A 20,239-nucleotide genomic window follows, 5' to 3' on the forward strand; every position below is an offset into this window, starting at 1 on the left:
TGAAAACCATCATCTAGTATTTTCCTAAAGGGTCTAACTAAGGTCAAATGAGTTAAAGATGATCATGTGAAGTAAAGATAATCCTCCAAGTACTTTGAGTTGGTAAATAAGCCATCTGTTGATCTAGAAATGTGCATTTAAACTCATAAAAAATGCTCACTAAGGTAATTTGTTCTCATTATCACAGCCAAGCTGCATTAGCTGCATTCTAAGTTAGCCCAATTTTATACCACTTTGAAGTTGCAATACAACTGCATGGAAAGGAGATATAAAAAACTGATTGTGACTCAAAAGCCCCAATACAAATGGCTTGTTTGAGGTAAGAAAAAAAAATGGTGCATCCATAAATTAATTGGAAAAAAGAGTGATGAAGACAGATTCTTTGATGGCAAATGATGCTTGTGAATTCTTCCATCTTGAATTTTGAATGCTTTTTAATGAAGTCCTGCACATATGAAGATTGTTTATTCTATTTAAACTAACTAATACAAAAAACACTTGATCCACACATTTAATTTTTTTTTCATATTTCCAAAAGCCCTCTTGAAATTCTTTTTTTCTGCCCTCTTCACGGCAATCTGGCATGCCCACTTCCCTGATATGTCCTCCCTCTTAAATCTTCCCCCCTAAAATCTCACCTTTTTATAATACCTTTGCCAGTTGGGGAGGGCATAAACTTCCAGGTGCTTCATCCAATAGACAGGGCCAACCAACTGCTTCTTTCAACTGCCAGCAGCAGGTGTGTCGGCTCACGCTATTTTCCCCAAGATCCACCTATAGTAGTCACCAATTGTGATGGTCGGACATATTACCCCAACTGGCTCCCTAACCCAGGAACACTACAAATTGTTTCCTGTGATGCCTGATCGAGCCGGAGGCAAAACGGTGGATAAAGTGTAATTTCTCCCCCAGGTCTGAGCCTTACTCCACCCACTGCATAATTTTGAAAAATGCTAAAAAGCAGGCAAGGGGCTGAGGAGTGGGGGGTTGGATGTGTGAGGGAGAAGTATGGGCAGGATTAGCTGGGGAGATCCACGAGAAAGGCCTGGCATAAGTTGCCGCACACCACTACACCCAGTCCCCTGCGCTGGCCCGCCTTCCGGCACAGCATCAGACACCTCCCTGCGAAGACGCCCCTGCAAGATGGGCCAGGGTTTTCCGGTGGCAGAGAGGCAGGCGACTGCTCCCCCAGCCACAGCCTGAGCCCAACCTGACCGACCCACTTGTCCGATGGTGATTCTACAGCCATCAAAAGCACAAGCCCATACCATTGCACCAAAATTGAGAATGATGAAATAATATAACTATAACTGTAAATTAAGAGAAATTCAAAAGGCTGGTAGAAAATATAAAGGCACAAGGTTAGCGAGGCTAGCAAAAAATAGTGTAAACTCCTGTGAATGAGTCTCAATCAGCTTATATTTGAAAATGAGTGCAGTTTCAGATTCACACTCAAGGGTGGAGGCTGGAGGTGGTGGGTAGCCCACCTCTGATCAGAGGGCGTTAACATTCTTTTTTTTTATGTCATTATGTAGATAAGTCCCAACCAGTCAACTTTATATCACAATTGGCCTTCCAAGGTTCAGGACGTAATTTAAAACAGTAAATGGTGTGTTGAGCCATTTTCAACCCATGAAATGCCAATTTTAATAAATTTGGTAAGATCACCACCAGCATTGATGTGTTTCATCAATCTGCATAATGGTGAGACCAGATAAAGGCGGACATGAGGAGGATTGGACTGCGAGAGAGGGCTGCATCAGACAGAAAGCTAAGGAGGGCAAAAATCCGCTGTGGCAACCCCTGAGAAACAGGGAACAAGCCAAAAGAAGAATAAGATTTATGTGTTTCATCATTTTACACTCATATCATTCAGTTTACAGCTCAAAAAACACCTCTAAGTGTTTAGCATCTCTTTAAAATGTAAACATGGCTGATGTGAGGGTTCCGCTTACACAGAAATTACAATTGTTTTTAAGAACCAGAAGCTAGACAACCTAAGACCCACAACATTTGGCTGCATCTTCTAGGGCTGTCCCAAATACAATTTTTGGGCTCCTTGGCAGTAATCAACAGCAAATACTCTGAGCTTTGGCGGGGGTGCATGACTCGGGAAGGAGTCAGCCAGACATTTCTCCATTGTTGGCTGGGGTGGACAGCATAGCAGTGCAACACGTTGTCTTTCGGTTTAATTAAATATATTAATTGTTAAGATTCTGTTATTCTACAGTATTGCTGTTTTTTATTAACAAAATAACAATACAACTATTTTCCAAGAGGTTTGGTGCGTTTTAGGTATGTTTGTAATACCGAGGGATTTGGTTGAACGAGGTCCTTTCTTTTTTTAAGACCGACAGGGCCAATCATTTTTTTTTTTTTTGGATGTTTCCCCCTTTTTCTCTCCAATTGTATCTGGCCAATTACCCCGCTCTTCTGAGCCATCCCGGTCGCTGCTCCACCCCCTCTGCCGATCTGGGGAGGGCTGCAGACTAACACATGCCTCCTCTGATACATGTGGAGTCACCAGCCGCTTCTTTTCACTTGACAGTGAGGAGTTTCGTCAGGGGGATGTAGCGCGTGGGAGGATCACGCGCTACATCCCCCAGGCGCCCCGACCGACCAGAGGAGGCACTAGTGGAGCGACCTGGACACATATCCACATCCGGCTTCCCACCTGCAGACACAGCCAATTGTGTCTGTAGGGATGCCCGACCAAGCCGGAGGTTAACACGGGGATTTGAACTGGCGACCCCCGTGTTGGTAGACAACGGAATAGACCACCACGCCACCCAGACGCCTGAACGAGGTCCTTTCTGTGCACTTTTTGTGACATAACAGCCTGTGACAATTTTTTCTTCTCATTGACAAAGGAGATCTACATAAACACTCATTATAATAGGCTCTGAATCAGAGACAACGCCCGAGAAAGCGCTGTGAAACAGAAGCACAGAAACAGCATACTAGCACTGACAAATTCAAGATTTGAGATTTATATTTATAAGATTTATATTTATTTATAATTTCTTTATTATCAATTCTCAGTACACGCACACGTTGAAATGAAATGTGTCCTCTGCATTTAACCCTTCCTATACACTTGCAGCAGTGGGCGGGGCCAACTCCAGTTCAACATTCCATCAGCTATTCGCCTAAGTCTATAACATTTTACAAGCTGAACACAACAACAGTCAAACAGAGATACAAAACACGCTCATTTCTAAAAACAATACCTTTAATGAGATAGCCGTAACAAATTATTAAGCTTTTTTAACTATTCGCATCAATTGCAACTGTTTTGCAAGCAAAATAAGTGAACGTTTTTATCATGTGTGACGTTACTGTTTAAACGGCAGATAAAAGCAGCTTGATAATGGTGACTGGAAAACAGACATAAGCTAGCTAAGTTTGCTATCTAGTATAGTCTCGGTTTTTTTACACCGTATAAGAATAGCCTACTACTTACAGCATTCAGGAGATTTATCATGCTTGTTGTGCCACCGTGGTAGGCCAGTTTCAAACTGCATATTTGGCACACTAACTCATCATTGCTCAATTTAAAGTATCGCCACACAGCTGAGGTCTTCAGCACTTTGTCTTCCCTTTAACGGCCAAGGTGAACCAAAGCGTGACGTCACTGCTGTGCATGAAAGGGATGTCAGGCGCCGCAGCTGAGACAGTATATATTTCCACATTTTAACAGTGCAATTAAAAGTATAGAAAAAGTACAAGAATGGGTAGACAAAGAGCGTCCGGGTAGCATAGCGGTCTATTCAATTGCCTACCAACATGGGGATACCGGTTCAAATCCCCGTGTTACCTCCGGCTTGGTCAGGCATCCCTAGACACAATTGGCTGTGTCTGCGGGTGGGAAGCTGGATGTGGGTATGTGTCCTGGTCACTGCACTAGCGCCTCCTCTGGTTGGTCGGGGCGCCTGTTCGGGGGGGATGGGGAAATGAGGGGAATACTGTGATACTCCCATGCGCTAAATCCCCTTAGCGAAACTCCTCACTGTCAGGTGAAAAGAAGCGGCTGGCGACTCTACATGTATAGGAGGAAGCATGTGGTAGTCTGCAGCCCTCCCCATTTCGGCAGAGGGGGTGGAACAGCAACTGGGACGGCTTGGAAAACAGGGTGATTATATGGTAAAATATCGGTATAAATAGGGTGGGAAGATGGCGGCGCGAATTCACGTTTGCGGCGGCCTCACCCAGTACCGTCCATGCAGTGTCTTTGTCCACGTCTGCATCTAAGTTTTGTCTTCGTTTGATGGCTGGGATAGCTGGCGCTGGATTGGCTGGGAGACCTTGGTCGGTTGCGTCCACTGGGCCCAGGGGCCACAGCCTTGCCCAGAGCCATGTCCAAAGAGTTAACACTGAGGGCGGTCTGACAGGACGCGGACGCGGGGCAGGCTAAGCCAACTGCTAGCCCATGCAGACCAGCTATTCCGATAACATCGAGAGCGGTCTGCCAGCGGCCTCACCTGGCATTGATTGTGGTGTTTTTGGTGTCGTCGTGTGGAGTGTGGGGAGGTGTGTCGAGGGTGTCTGGCTAGGAGAGCTGGTGCTGGATCAGTTGAGGGAGCCTGGTGTGCTGCGTCTGGTGGGCCCAAGGACCACAACCCCTGCCCGGAGCTGCGCCCAAAGAGGAAACACAGAGGGCGGTCTGACAGGACGCAGATGTACGGCAGGCTAAACTAACTGCGAGCCCATCCAGACCAGCAGTTCCAACAGTCATCCTGGCTGGCGTTCATTCCCTTGTACAGTGTATTAGTTTGGATGTGTGTTCTTGTAGTTCTTGGATATGTGTTTTTGTCTTTGTGTTGCATTGCTGTGGACTAGGGGAAACGATATTTCGTTTCATTCCATGTATGCAAACACATGAAATAAAAATTACAAATAAATTATTCCTGATTCATAACACATCCTGACCTGGATGGGGGACTGAAAGGGACATTCTGTTTTCGTCTGCCGATTCTCACCTTGAGTTTCCCCTTGTTGAAGGCACACACTGACACCTGGTAGCCTGAGTGTCCCAGGTCCACAAACACAACTGCCCTGGGCTTTTCTTCTGGGACAGGCAGGTCCTGCTTGTAGATGCCGTATGCCAAGGTTACTGCAGAAAAAAAAGAAAATTTTAGACATGGTCTGGGTCACTGCTGTTTCAGAGTGATGTTCTTTGACCTGCCGCTTTTTTTACCTGCTTTCTGAATCAGAGAAGGGTTCAACTGTTCTCCAACCAAATCGGAGAACGGTCACCATTAAATTAATATGTAGGTGTTATTCTACTGACCCATATACTAAGATCAAAACCTTGATGCTTTATGACAGTGTGACTGATTGAAATGGGGCAGGGAAGCTAAACCATAAGTCTAGGGATGCACCAAGAAAGGCCAATGCAATACAGAAATAGATATTTTTTATTTAAAAAATGTAAGCCATTATCAATTAGCTGCCAACAGCTGAAAGTACTAACAAATGTGAAATTCCAGTGCAACCCTATATAAGTCAGTATTTCAGTGTTTATGCTTAAGAATTCTGCATCACCATAGTGATGTTTAAATTCACCTAAAGCTAGAGATTGACTTGAAGCTAAGGGATAGACTGAGTAACTGTACTTCATAATTAACTATGAGGACATTCTTGCCAGGTACTTTGTTAACAACTCAGGTGCTCCTTTATAATGTCCAATGCATTCATTAAAAAAAGAAAAAAAACATTCCAACATCCTTTACAACAGTGGAACACCCTGGGGGTCGGGGGCCAAGATTCCCAGGTGAGTTCACAAGATAATTTCAGGGGAGGGCAAGAGGATTCATGGTATATGAAGAACAATATTTCAAATATAGAAACACATGTTCATTCTAATCATTGTGATAAATGCGTTTCCCTCATGAAATATTTTTCATATTCAAAGCTCCTTACAATAAATAGCATAAAGATGGGGGGACAAGTCAGTGATTTACTGCATTTATTGAGGTTGTGAGCTAAAAAGGTTGAGAAATACTGCTTTACATAACAGAGCTACAATCACGTGAATGCCCTAAAAGACAGATTATATGTTGCCATTTACCTGCCGTGGTGTCATTCATGAGTCGTAAGCAGTTGAGGCCTGCGATTTGAGCGGCGTCAATGACAGACCTCCTCTCTGCATCAGTAAAGTAACTTGGGACCTTGAAGGAAAAACATGATGCTTTGTTTATACTAGAAACATCACAGTCCGTGTGTTTTCTATTTGGGCCACACACCAAAATTCTCACACTGACAGTACTGTGAGGCATTTTGGATCACAATGCCCACCTTGCAGGCATATATCAATCAATCAGTCAATCAAGTTGCATTTTATATAGCGCTTAATATGTTTAAAGAGCTTAGCCATTGATAGTACATCTACAGCTAGGATGCCAACAGCTATGATTGTGACGCATTTATAGGGCATAGTGACTCAATAATATGTAGCCTGCAGACAATTAACAAACACAAAAAAATTAAAGAGGCCATAACATACTCCATAAATAATCTCGATATTGCGTGAACTCGTTAGCTCACAAGATGTTTGGACAACATTAATGTCCATCCAACCATCCTTTATCTGAACCGCTTCTCCTGCTCTCAGTGTCACGGGGATGCTGGAGCCTATTCCAGCAGTCATTGGGCAGCAGGCGGGGAGACACCCTGGACAGCTCGCCAGGCCATCTCTCACACACACACACACATCTAGGGACAATTTAGTAAAGCCAATTCACCTGACTTACATATCTTTGGACTGTGGGAGGAAACCGGAGCTCCCGCAGGAAACCCATACAAACATGGGGAGAACATGCAAACTCCACACAGAGGACGACCCGGGATGACCCACCAAGGTTGGACTACCCCGGGGCTCGAACCCAGGACCTTCTTGCTATGAGGCGACTGCGCTAACCACTGCGCCACCATGCCACCCACATTAATGTGTTAGTTACAAAACATCTCTTGTACAAAGGCTCAAGTGAAGTTTAATTTAGCTGTTGGCTAGAGTAACAACAACCCCTTTAGGGGCAGACTGTAACTGCAGAATTAGGTCCAGTTGAGTTGAAGCTACAATCTTGAAGATTGTATTTTGTTTAACTTACTGACACTGATGGTGATACAGACAATCTAAATCCCAGAGAGGCATTTGAGATGAAACAGTGTAACCATAGTGTCTGGTTGTCTCATCACCCTCCCGAGCATACAAAAAACATGACTGAACCATGGTTTTAGCAAGGGATGTTATATTGCCTGTCATTTCTGTCTATTTCTGTCATATCTTCTAGTTGGCCACAACACTTTGCTTCTTCTTCTGCATTTGGTTGCTGTGGTCATATGGTCTTTCCATGGAATGATCGGTTTGATTAAAAAAAAAAAACCTGAAATGAGTGAATACAAAAGCATTCACAATTTGGATATTCTTAGAGTATCTATCGCCTCAAATATACCAAAAATAAAAAGAAGAAAAAAAAATGTTTATTTGTTAATCTACAGGAATGTAGCTTTAGAGGCCATATTCAACTGTAATAAAAAAAACGTAGACGGTTTAAGATGATAACTATGTAGACATTTACCATTTTTCTTGACTTGCAGGCACCCTGTTGAAACTATTGAGTTATTTTAGACACACCATTGTGGGTGACATAAGGATCCGTGAAAATACTTACAGAGATAACACAGTCTGCCACCGGTTTCTTCAGTGCGCTCTCAGCAGTCTCTTTCAGTTTGGTCAGCAGCATTGCGCTGGTCTGCTCAATGCAAAAGACTTTCTCTTCCTCCATGTACATCACCTAGAGTTAAAAAAGAGGATGATGATTATTTTTGTGCGGCATCTCCGCGACCCTGAGAGCAAGATAAGCGGTTTGGATAATGGATGGATGGATGGACCTTGTATAGCAGAAAAATTTGTTTATAGATTTATGAATGTGTAGTAAAGCAGATAAGGCAGGAAACTGGCTTTAAAATTTAGGTCTGGGGATCTTCTTCAATTACAAATGAAATTAGCTGTCACAAGGATAGATTGTTTTTTGTGTTATAAAATGCATAGTAACTAGTAGAGTATCCATGCTGTGAGCAACGGCAAAAATTAGCCTCAATAAATGTGTCTGAAAAGCAAGAACATCTAAATACCAAGAATAGCTATCCACAGTTTGTCTTGCATCCAACATCATTGACGATTAGTGCTACAACTTGGTGCAGTCAGCTGACTTTCAATGTTTACAGTGGTAGTGTATGATGCCCAGCATTGTATTTGAACATACTATCAGTTATTTAATTTTGACAGGCTCCCGCAACCCTGAGAGCAGGATAAAGCGGTTTGGATAATGGATGGATAGAAAGAAATATTTATTGACGTTTAACTCTAGAACGACCAAGGCGGTCATTTTGGATTTTCAAAGTTTAATAACTTTGTGAAAAAATTATACAGATAGGCACGTTTACATTTTACTCTTTGTCTTATAAACCTGTGCAAAAAATCAATAAAAAGATAATAAAAAAAATGATAGAGCTGCCGCTCCTTGAATGCTCCTAAAACTGCATATTTACATTAAAATTAGTTTTAGATCAATTGCACACAAAAATTTTATGATAAGATCTACCTAAATCAACCATGAGCTGTCAAAATGATCGCAGATAATTTGTGCATCCTTGTGCGCGTCATGTCACTATTTACGATGTGTGTTGGTCGCATCATTTCCTTCGCGAAGTTCATTGCTCTGTCCTAAAAACACACTAGCATTCTCCAGGGCAGAGTAATAGTCTAAACTTGATTTTTGATTATTTCCAAAATGTCTGGGTACAGCTGTCATTTCAGACGCACCATGACTACCACCGAGGCGTTGCAGTAATTACAGGCGTAGGACAACAGTGATTTTAAATTGTTTGAAAATAGTATTAAAGTTGTTAAAATGTTAATTTAGGTGTCAGTCGTTTATTAACAGACATACTAACATTTAAAATTCATCAATATCTAAATTGGGTATTTAGCTTGACAGAATATAGAGTTTAAAAACTGTGGGCGGTCATTTTGACCACCCATGGTTGTTCTAGTAGTTTTTTAAGTTCCGGTTGTTGTTTGGGACTGTTTCGATATTTATTTTCAGTTCTTTTTTTACATTTCACATTTTATAGGCCTCGTTACGTATGTTAGATTAGCAATATGTGTTTTCTGTTTTGTTTTTCAGGTAATATTCTCACTTTTTCAATTTTGCTATTCAAGTTCGACCATGTCTCTCTGAAGTTTAAATTGTTTAAAAATAGTATTATAGGTGTTAAAATATTAATTTTGGTGTCAGTTGTTTCCTAACAGACGTACTAACATATGCAATGCAGTAATATCTCAACTGGGTATTTATCTTTACAGAATATAGAGTTTAAAAACCGGCGGTCATTTTGACCGCCCATGGTCATTTTAGGTAGGAGTGAAATTCCGGTCATTCCGATCATCCATGAAAACATGGATTGGTCAGTAGATGGACTGATTAATAAATAAATAAAGATTACAAAAAGATGGACTAAAGCTGAAAATCAATGTGTGGATGTGGATTTTTCTCATCTTCCGTCTGTGACATCACCTGTGTTAGCTGAGGTTTGCTGAAAAGTTTCTCTTCAGACACCGATCCAACTCACACCCTTTTACAGTCACATCAATGAGAAATACAGGCACACAGGAAAAAAACGAAAGAAAAAGAAAACAAAGAAACAACGGTGGTGCTCCTGTCCTTACTTTTATGCCAGTGGTTCCATTGGGCATCTGTGCCAGGTCATAGACCAGGCTTGTCTTAGCGGCCTGAACGTAGGGGTCAGAGAATGCCCTGCCATGAAAACGCTTGAACGCTTGCACCGTGTTCTTACAGTTGGTCACCACCTAGAATATAAGGGCGAGGGGAAAAAAGAGAAACTAAGCTTAAATACATGAAGATCAGAACCTTGAAAACAATGTTTAGTAAAAATGTTTTAGTTCTCACTAATGTTTTGCATTGAATCAAAGGTTTTTTTTTATTATAATTTATTTCTGATTTTTCCCTTTTTCTCTCAATTTAGTGGCCAATCAATCCCTATTTTAGTTCAAACACCCACCCCCGTGCTGCATGTGTTCGCCAACTGCATCTCTCCGGTCGGCAGTCTCGAAGGAGATGCCTCCCCACTTTCGTGACAAGGCTACTCCAGGCCGAACCACTGCTTTTTCCGACACACACAGAGACGCATTCATGTGACGAACACAAGCCGACTCCACCCCCCTCCCGAAGACAGTGTTGCCAATTATTGCTGCTTCATCGAGTCTGGCCATAGTAGGATCTGACGAGACCGGGGCACGAACCCCAGTCCCCAGTGGGCAACTGCATCAACACAAAGCCAATGCTTAGACTGCTGCACCACCGCGGACCCAAGGGTTCTTGAATGATTTTACCTGGCTTTTTGCAGCTGCACCGATGGCTCGATTCCGTGGGCCAAATGACACAAATGATCTGAAGGACACGGAAAAAAAACAAAAGCAAAAACAAAAGCATTAGTCAACATGCTGATGAATCATCTGTTATACTTTGTGATGCACTCACACAAGGTTTGGAATCAAAGAAAAGTCTATATGGTTCTTCTTCAAGATGTGAATATGTCCCAGTTCATAAGTTTTATATATGCCAGTTCAGCTATATCCTTTGGTCAGCACAAGCCACCATTTCACAGCCATCGCCTAACCCAGAGGCTAACACAATGCCAACATGGTTTGGCTCTTTTCAAAACCCAAGTACAGTATCTATCAGCTTAATGAGCCTCCAATTTAATCAAGATATTGTTTGCATGCATGCACAACACAGAATATTACTTGGTTTTCTTTTATACAAACAACTTTGCTTTCAAATAGTAGCATTTTTATGAACAAAATCATCTAACTCTAGAAATGATGTACCAATTTTTCCTCAATAGCACCATGGAAATTTTCAATCATTTCTTTTTTTTTTTATTATACACAGTACTCTGCCAAGATAGGGGTAATAGTCAAGTTATGGTTGTCTCTCTCAAGTTTGTATGGTAGTGTATAGGCTTATACATATTCTTGAGTGGTATGCTCACTCCCCATGTATCCCGGTGGGCTGTGGTCTAAGCATGCCTTTCATCATCATCCCTTCCAAACACAGGTGTCAGAGCTCACTGTCAACACATGTGTGCAGGTGGTGGTGTCAAAGAGGGTTCAGTGCATGTGTGGACATTAGTTAACAGTCACTGGTCAGATATAAGCCCAAGAATAAAGTAACAGCGTTTAGGCTATAAAAAGCATTTTGCCCAATTTTACTGTAAATAACACAAAAAGAAAATCTAAAATGTTAGAATGAAAGCAAGTGACCAAAAAGGAAAAAAGAAAAAGAACTATAGGTGAAGAAAGCAGGAATTAACTTGTGTAATGGACACCTTTATTTTTATTTGAAGCTGAGAAAAGAACTTCAGGCACCCCAGACCATAACATCATGTCAAAAACGCATCTAGGGGAATTTGTCCATTCCTGAGCATAACAACAATCAATGTTAATGTCTCATCGGCGCGTTAAAGCCACAGCACAAAAAGTGATGTTTTCCATTTGGAAATGAAGCATGATGTCAGGTCAAGTCAAGTTTATTTATATAGCCCAAAATCACAACGTAGTCCTGAAGGGCTTTACAATCATTACAATATAAAACAATACGTATACCACATTTGGGTCTAGGTTAGACCCAAATGAGGAAAAACTCCACAAGAAAAACCTTATCAGATAGAAAATGGGAGAAACCTCAGGAGGAGCAATAGAGGGATCCCTCTTCCAGGATGGATGGAAAGACATGAAATAGGTGTCAAATGTACAGAATACACAAAAGTAACAAAACTATAATGTAACATCATAGATTACACAAAGTGAGGTAATGTAGATCACATACAGTTAATGCATACAAATTTAGCAAATTCAAAATGTGCTGATGTCACTTTTCAATTCATTAATCCATTAAAGTGACTTCATTAAAGAAAACGAAAATATGATGGGGATATAATGATAGGGATATATATGATGGGGAAAATAATGGACTGGAAAAAAATGGAATGGAATGTCATGTGTGTTTGCCACTGACTTTAAACTGAGGTGAACTTTAATGATGTACTGTGATGATGAACTTCAATGATTAATGATGTTGAAACTGAGAGAGTATGTGTGTGAAAACAAATTCGTTGGAGTGATAACAGACCATACACTCTGTTGGAAACCTCACATAAAACATATCAAATCAAAACTGTCTCAATCCATTGCAATACAGCACAAAACTAAGGACACCTTGAATCAAAACTCTATTCTATACTGTCTGTGAATGTTCTCATTCATCCAGGTCATGGTCAGTGGCGCCCCCAGAAATGTTTCATAGGAGTGGCCAAATGGGGCCACTGAAAATCTCCGGGTGGCACACCAAAACCAAGAGCCATGACTGAATTTCGGGAATTCTACGATGCTGTTGTAGTATACTGCATAGGCTAGTTGAAAACTGTCAATATGAGAGTTAAGAAAAATATACATTATCGATTTAAATTAACAGCACCTAATGTAAAATATCAGATAGAAGCATATTATGCATAATCAGAAGCATATTCTGCATATGTGACTCGTGGCTGGGGGGGTGGGGGCAGGGGTAGTATCAGGGTGGCCGTGGCCACCCCTTGGGGGCGCCACTGGTCATGGTTATCCAAAGGAGTTGAATCAAGTGCAACTGGACTTGGTATATATCCGTGAAGACGTTTCGCCTCTCATCCAAGAGGCTTCCTCAGTTCATGTCTTTCTGACTAGACCAAGCTAGTCTGACTGGCTGGTGATGAGTCGTTGTCAGAGCTATAGATGTCCATGGCTCTTTGTGTTCCGATGTTTACCAACGCCCGTCGCTAACAAGAGCCATAGATATGAGTGGCTCTTTTGTGTACCGATGTTATGGCCGCGCCCGTCGTTATCAGCACTATTGATATGCGTGGCTCTCCTGTGCTCCGATGTCCAGCCGCGCCCGTCGCCATCGGAGCTATTGATTTGCATTTGTTTAGCAGCGACGGTCGTTGGGGGTGTTAGTTTCGACTTGATTATTCAGTGGTCATGAGAGTCGTTGGAGCCGTTAGTGACTGACTGTTGTTCTTGAAGGCTAGGCTTCTTGAGTCTCCTGGGTAGAGATGAAAGGACGGCATTGTAAATGGGAGATAGGTGGTGTCGCAGACCTCCTCCTCGGTTGAGGGATGGTTATTCCAGTTTCGCATGGATGGCTTCCTTCACCCCTCTTTCAAACATCTATCTTCTCTGTCCAAAATGTGTACGTTGCTGTCCTCAAAGGAGTGTGTCTTCTCCTTTAGGTGTAGATAAACTGCTGAGTCTTGTCCTGAGGAGTTTGGCATTCTGTGTTGGGCCATCCGTTTGTGTAGTGGTTGTTTGGTTTCCCCCATGTATAGGTCAGTGCAATCCTCATTGCATTGTACAGCATGCACTAGATTGCTTTTTTGGGTGTGTGGTACGCGGTCTTTGGGATGAACCAGTCTTTGTTGGAGTGTGTTGCTGGGTTTGAAGTATACCGGGATGCGGCGTTTGCTGAAAATTCTCCTGAGTTTCTCGGAGGCCCCAGAAACATACGGGATAACTGTGCTATTCCTTCTGTTCCTTTTCTCCTCGTCGCTCACCTGGTTGGTCTTTTTGGAACGTGTTGCAGTTTTCACAAAGGTCCAACTGGGGTAGCCGCAGGTTTTTAAAGCTCCCCTCAGGTGTTTTTGTTCTTCTCGTTGGGCCTGAGTGCTGCTGGTTACATTGTCAGCTCTGTGTTGAAGAGTTCTGATGACGCACAGTTTGTGTTCCAGAGGGTGGTGTGAGTCGAAAAGTAGATATTGGTCTGTGTGTAAACCTCAATGTGGAGGCTCCTGTCTTCCCCAATGTGGACGTCACAGTCCAAGAAGGGCAAACTGTTGTTCTTTACGTCTTCCCTTTTGAACTTAATGTTCTTGTCCACTGAGTTGATGTGTTTGGTAAACGCTTGCACCTCTTGTGTTTGGATTTTCACCCATGTGTCGTCCACATATGACTCTCATGACCACTGAATAATGAAGTCGAAACTAACACCCCCAATGACCATCGCTGCTAAACAAATGCAAATCAATAGCTCCGATAACGACGGGCGCGGCCAAACATCGGTACACAAAAGAGCCACTCATATCTATGGCTCTGTTAGCAACGGGCGTTGGTAAACATCGGAACACAAAGAGCCGTGGACATCTATAGCTCTGACAACGACTCCAAAGAGGATAAATTCTGAGTCTCATCACCAGCCAGTCAGACTAGCTTGGTCTAGTCAGAACTGAGGCACGAACTGAGGAAGCCTCTTGGATGAGAGGCGAAACGTCTTCACGGATATATACCAAGTCCAGTTGCACTTGATTCAACTCCTTCAGGTATCTATTCTATACTGCTCACTCATAGTTCCATACATTATATACTGTGTGGGCGTATGGGGAAATACTTACAAAACTAGCACAAATTCCATCTTTATACTACAAAAAAAGGCCATAAGAATCGTCAATAAGGCTGATTATAACAACCAAACAGACCCATTTTTATGAATTCATAAGCCTTAAAATGGCAGTAGAACATTTTTTTCCTTTAACTTATCATTATGAAGGAAATGTTGATTGCAGTGTAATGGCTACAGAATAATGACACCACAGATGTTTAGATTGGTTCTCTATAAGCTTCACCGTCACTATGTAATTCTGTCTGCCAACAGGTACAATCTCACAGAAAAATGAAGGCTCGATTTACGGCACAAAGGAAGTGAGTCAACCATTGTGCAACCAAAATAGGAAGAAGATAACGCTCTTGATTTCCCCAGTAGCCTTGGGTAGCTATCCCCAGGGGACATGAGGTGGATGATGGCAGAAATGGCACCAAAGTCAGAGAGTGAAATTCGAAATGAAAATGAGGACACGAGAGGGTTTTAAAGTAAGAAAAGGAAGAATATATAAAATTGCTCAAGCCATTCTAGTCAGTCATCGGGAACAGAGGAGACACATCTCATTGGGATGATAGCCGTGAAAAGAGAAGACGGGATTTTCAGGGACCCATATGAGGTTGTAAAGTTTGTCAGGGGAAAACTTGGAGATGTACGATTGATCAGGATAACTAGAAGTGGGATGGTTATCACTGATTGTATCTCAAAGCGTCAGAGAGATGGGGCTCTTAAGATCAAGGTATTTAGAAGATATCTCTGTGACTTGCCTCTCACTTGGATTAAAAGCAAAGAAGGGAGTGATAAGTGGCGTGCCACTGTAAGTAAAGGCTGAGTCATTTCGGAAATTTTGCAGGTGTTTGAGGAAAGATGAATGACTAGATTCCATGAAGGGGAGAAAGAGGATAGTAATTCGGTGTGTTTGACTTTTGAAGGGGAATTGCTGGAAAGATTGTACCTTGATTATGTGAGTTAAAGGGTGAGGCCATATGAGAAAGCTCTTCTCAGATGTTTTTGTTGTCAAGAATATGGACATGTTGTTGCAGTATGTAATGGAGTGAGAAGATGTGGGAGATGTGGGGAGGACAACTGCAATGATGAAGATTGTAAAGTTGAGAAACTGCAAGCAAAGTGTCTACACTGCAAGGGAAATAGTAATAAGGGAACGGCACAGTGTCCAAAACGAATTACGGATAAAGTGAATAAGATGAGAGCAAAAATTAGATTACCGTACGCCGAAGCTGCTAAGAGAATGAAAAGAAATGACGAGATGGTGGAAGTGCAAAAATAACCAGAGTAGAAAAGGAGTGGGGCTGACCAGAATATCTACATGGACAAATTAGGGTTTTTGGCATTCGTCGCCATGGTTATAAATTGTGCTACTGAAATAAAGGGAAGTCAGAAAGAATCAAGATGGTGCTGGGTGCTGCCAGGATATATTTGAATGTTTTTGACATATCTATAGAAGATCTAGATGTTATACTGCAGGAAGGATTTGCATCAACTCAGACTGGGTCTGGGTTATAGAATGAACAATTTCGTGAATGGGATCACTTTGCATTTCAGTAGGTGGCAGGAATGCCAACTGCCAATAAAACCGAGAAGGAGGAGCAGAAGAAGAAGCAGAAGAAGAACAACAAGAACAACTATTGTATTGCTAAAATGAATTGTATTCTTACAACGAATTTGTTTTCTGCATTTAACCCATCCTATTGTACAGGAGCAGTGGGCAGCGCCCGCGGACCAACTCCAGTTCTTCTTTCCATTGCCTTGGTCAGGGGCACAGGCAGTAGTATTAACCCTAACATGCACGTCTTTTTGATGGTGGGAGGAAACCGGAGCACCCGAAGGAAACCCACGCAGACACGGGGAGAACATGCAAACTCCATACAGAAAGGACCTGGAACGGCCTGGGGTTCGAACCCAGGACCTTCTTTCTGTGAGGCATTTTGTAAGAGGAGAAGAAGAAGAAGCAGAAGGAAAAGAACAACTATCTCCAGTAGTGGAAATGATGGCTGGTGGAACAACCAAGTGACAGTAGAAACTACCCGGGGCAAGAGAAAAAGAACCCCATTGACAGAGGAGGCAAAGAAGGAAAAGAGGGAGAGTGATAGAAACAGAGGTAAAACAGCAGTGAACCTCGGACGGGTATTCACTTGATGGCGGCGCATTGAATTCAATTTCCCCATCTACAGCTGTTTCCCCATAGCGAGATGAAAGTGTTCGCATAGAAACAGGTTAGCTATTGGTAACATTTAGGTTAAGGTAAGTGTTAGGTTAAGCTTAGGGTTAGGTTGAAGTAAGGTTAAGGTTAGGGTTAGATTGAGTTAAGGTTAATCAAGCGTCCCGGTGTTGTGTCGAACTTTGGCTAGGAGGAAACGGCTTTTGACAGGGAAACAGAGTTCGATACAACACCTGGGACTTGACAGGGTTCCAAACTGACGATTCAGTTGGCATTCTTTCTACTGGATCAGTAAGGAACACAACCTGCTTGATTATTACTACCGGATGCTTTCCTCTGCCTTTATCATAGCACTGAGATGGGGATTTCTAGTTCAAACTGGGATTCTTACAGTTGTTTCTTACTTTGGACAGTAGCCAGGCTGCTAATAAATGGAAAGTGGCCCAGTTGTCTTTTCAACAGTGGTACAAACAATAAAAACACTTGGATATGCTAGGGAGGAAAGTTGAAAAGTTGTCTACAGCTGCTTTAAAATTTAAGAACCTATTACACTTTAAAAATCCACAAATAATGTAAAGCAAAAGATAGAACCCTTCCTGACTGTATACAAGGGTTATTTTCAGTGAGGGAGAGCAGGTATCCATTAAGAGAAACGACAAAAATGCAGTAATATGCGTAAATTTAAGAAAAGCATTACATTGTTGCATTATCGTGTAATGTATATTGTTAGGAGAAGGACAATTCTGATTTCAAACCCGGGTAGATGAAGTTCATTAGCCTTGTCGGGCAGTTCATCTAGGAGAAGGAAAACTGATTTAAAATCCCCACTACCTTGCGGGTATACTCGAACACGGGAAAGGCTTCAGGAATAAACCCTGAGGAAAAATCTGCATCCGTCTCCATTGCCAGTCGTCTTGCTAGTCTTGCCACTGGTGATCTTGGACGAGAGTGTGGGGTTGATGATGCACAACTCTTCCTCACTTTAATCATCGCGCAAGTCATCTGTCATCCATCACAGGATGATTAGATAGTCCGCGTCACTGCGACAGACGAATAACAATGTATACTGTGTATATAATGTATGAATTCACTGTGTGCATAGTCTATTTTTTTGGGGATGGCGTGTCCTTGGGTTCTTTGTCCTTGTGTCTGTTTTGTTAAAGCAGAGAGAGCCAGAGAACAAGAATTTCGTTGTATTCTAAATACATATGACAATAAAGTTAAACTTGAAAGACAGAAGAGATGTGACCAACACTGAGAAAGGACTGACGCTTGTGATCTTTGTTTTTGTTTATCGTATCTGTCTTATGCTGTTGTGTTTATTTATTATATTTTACTTTTATTGTTTGTTCTGTTTCACTATTTTGGATAGAGTAATACGCTTAGGCTTCAGCCTACACTTCTTTGTTGTATTATTTTTTGATATGATGATTTAGTATTATTTAACAACTTTCATAACTTTATGGCCAATTTGTTGTTGTGGTGTATAACTGGCCTAAAAAAGAAAAATAAATTAATTTAAACCAAGGTGAACTTTTTATATATGGACACTTGAAAGATAAGAGGTGTGCGCATACCAGTAACAGTACTGTCGACAACAAAATTAACTCGGGATATGAAATTAGATTATTGTCACACCGGGATCAGTCTAGAATATTCCAACTGGTGATTGGCTGGTGTCGTCACAGGCTGTACAATAACGCAAGACGCACGCTTCGCAACGCGGAGTGTGCCGGTTGGTCGGTGCCTTCGCCCGAAAACATATGTTTATCACAGCCGTGGTGGGGAGCGCCGCCCGATCGTGTAACTCGGGTAACTAAACGTGCTGGTGTTGTCCAACCGCTTGTACAGTAAGAAAAACGGTGAGGTTAGCTTGCTATCTTTCTGGCACGCCTTGGTCGTTATCGAAGGGGGGGGGGGCAAGATGGATTATTCGAGAAAGTCCTAGGTAGCATGTGAAAATATTAACGTTATACTTCTGACATTTCAATAAAGAAAGGCAGATTACTTAACAAACTCCGACACCATCTTTGTTGTAAGCGATGATACAGAGCTTGATTCACTTGTATTATCCTTCCACCGTTGATACACACACGTCTATATATATATATATGTATATATATGCGCGCCGATACCAATGTCTAGGTTGGTTTGGTATCGGTGATTGCTAGCACTTAGTTGACTGACCATTCATGTAAAGCAGATTAATTATAATTTACTTACGGTGTACATCGGTCGCTGTATTCGTTAGCGACAGTCTCAATCCCTCCGGCTCGTGCTACAGCTACATAGCAGCTCTGAAAACCTAAATCAAATCCCACCACTGACATATTTCCTAATGAAAAAACCGCACTGTTTTTTTAACTGATTAAATAACTCCCCAGATAACTTAAAGGGATGTTGTCGATGTAAATCCGTGAAAGAAAAGAAGTCGTTTAGGTCGGTTTGCCTCTGTTCATAATCCACAACGCCGGCGGTGTTGACCGCTACCCTCCCTTCCAGTTGCTAGCGGAGCGGCAACTGCAAGGTAGTTCACAGAATTCACGCTGACTCTTCAGCAATCTCGCGAGAACTGCGCCTTTCTAGAGAACTCTGGACCTTTCTACGACCATGTGGAAGATACCAGGGACATCAACCGTTGTAGAGCTTGGTCGGAAAAAAAACCTGTATACGTAAGGCTTCTCAGTATAGAAAGCTACTGCTCTAAATCACTTTTTCTTTTAACTGTAGGAGCATCTGCTCCACTCCAAGCCCCCCCCCGCCCACAGGCCATCTCTCTCATGAACACTTAACAGCATGGTGCAATAATGGACACTTATTAAATAAACACCCATCCATCCATTATCCGAACCGCTTATCCTGCTCTCAGGGTCGCGGGGATGCTGGAGCATATCCCAGCAGTCATTGGGCGGCAGGCGGGGAGACACCCTGGACGGGCCGCCAGGCCATCACACACACACACACACACACACACACACACACACACACACACACACACACACACACACACACACACACACACACTTAGGGGTAGACCGTTCGCAAAGTACTGCCCCAGAACGGTGCTTGTCCAATCCTACCTTAGCAACGGTTTCTATGTGAGAGCGATCCGTCAAGCTGTCAAACAGGCATCAAAATGGTGAAACGGCGTGCCTATGGGATCTGCAAATCGGATATTAGATATCTGAAAAGTTTGGAGGGGGTTTAATTTTCTTTCCCTTCCCGAAACCCAGAACGCAAGAAGCGCAATGTCGGCAATGGATTTCACAGTATAGCAGACCCCATGGCCAACTTAATCCATCCACAATCAACAAAAATACCTGTCTGATCCAAGCTAAGCTTGCTACTAGCTATTATTGATAGCTAATACAGCTAACGTATAGTTTTACCCACACAATGATGATTACCATTATCAACGTATCACTGACTAACAAAATAACATTATTAATGTACCTGATGAACGTAACCAGTGTAACCGGTAATTTTTTTGCCCGGTGCGAGATTCGACACGAGTTGTATTGCACCACAAGGCGACATCACTAACCGCTCGGCTCAAGTGTCAGACCCG

At 42.4% G+C, this 20,239-nt stretch overlaps 1 protein-coding gene across 1 annotated transcript in view; it reads right to left on the reverse strand.

Annotated features, from left to right (window-relative positions):
- Nucleotides 1-19,173, reverse strand: part of hspa4a (heat shock protein 4a) — a 43,482-nt gene extending 24,309 nt beyond the window's left edge. Inside the window, exons 1-6 of the mRNA XM_056284593.1 lie at nt 18,895-19,173; nt 10,418-10,475; nt 9,734-9,874; nt 7,674-7,796; nt 6,071-6,170; nt 4,980-5,113 (exon numbers count right to left, since the gene is read on the reverse strand). Coding sequence (XP_056140568.1) covers nt 4,980-5,113; nt 6,071-6,170; nt 7,674-7,796; nt 9,734-9,874; nt 10,418-10,475; nt 18,895-19,001 — 663 coding nt within the window. The 5' untranslated portion in view covers nt 19,002-19,173. The remainder of the gene's footprint in view (nt 1-4,979; nt 5,114-6,070; nt 6,171-7,673; nt 7,797-9,733; nt 9,875-10,417; nt 10,476-18,894) is intronic.
- Between the last annotated feature and the right edge of the window lie 1,066 nt (nt 19,174-20,239).

This window comes from Lampris incognitus, chromosome 8, assembly GCF_029633865.1.
Source record: "Lampris incognitus isolate fLamInc1 chromosome 8, fLamInc1.hap2, whole genome shotgun sequence".
Lineage (NCBI taxonomy): Eukaryota > Metazoa > Chordata > Actinopteri > Lampriformes > Lampridae > Lampris > Lampris incognitus.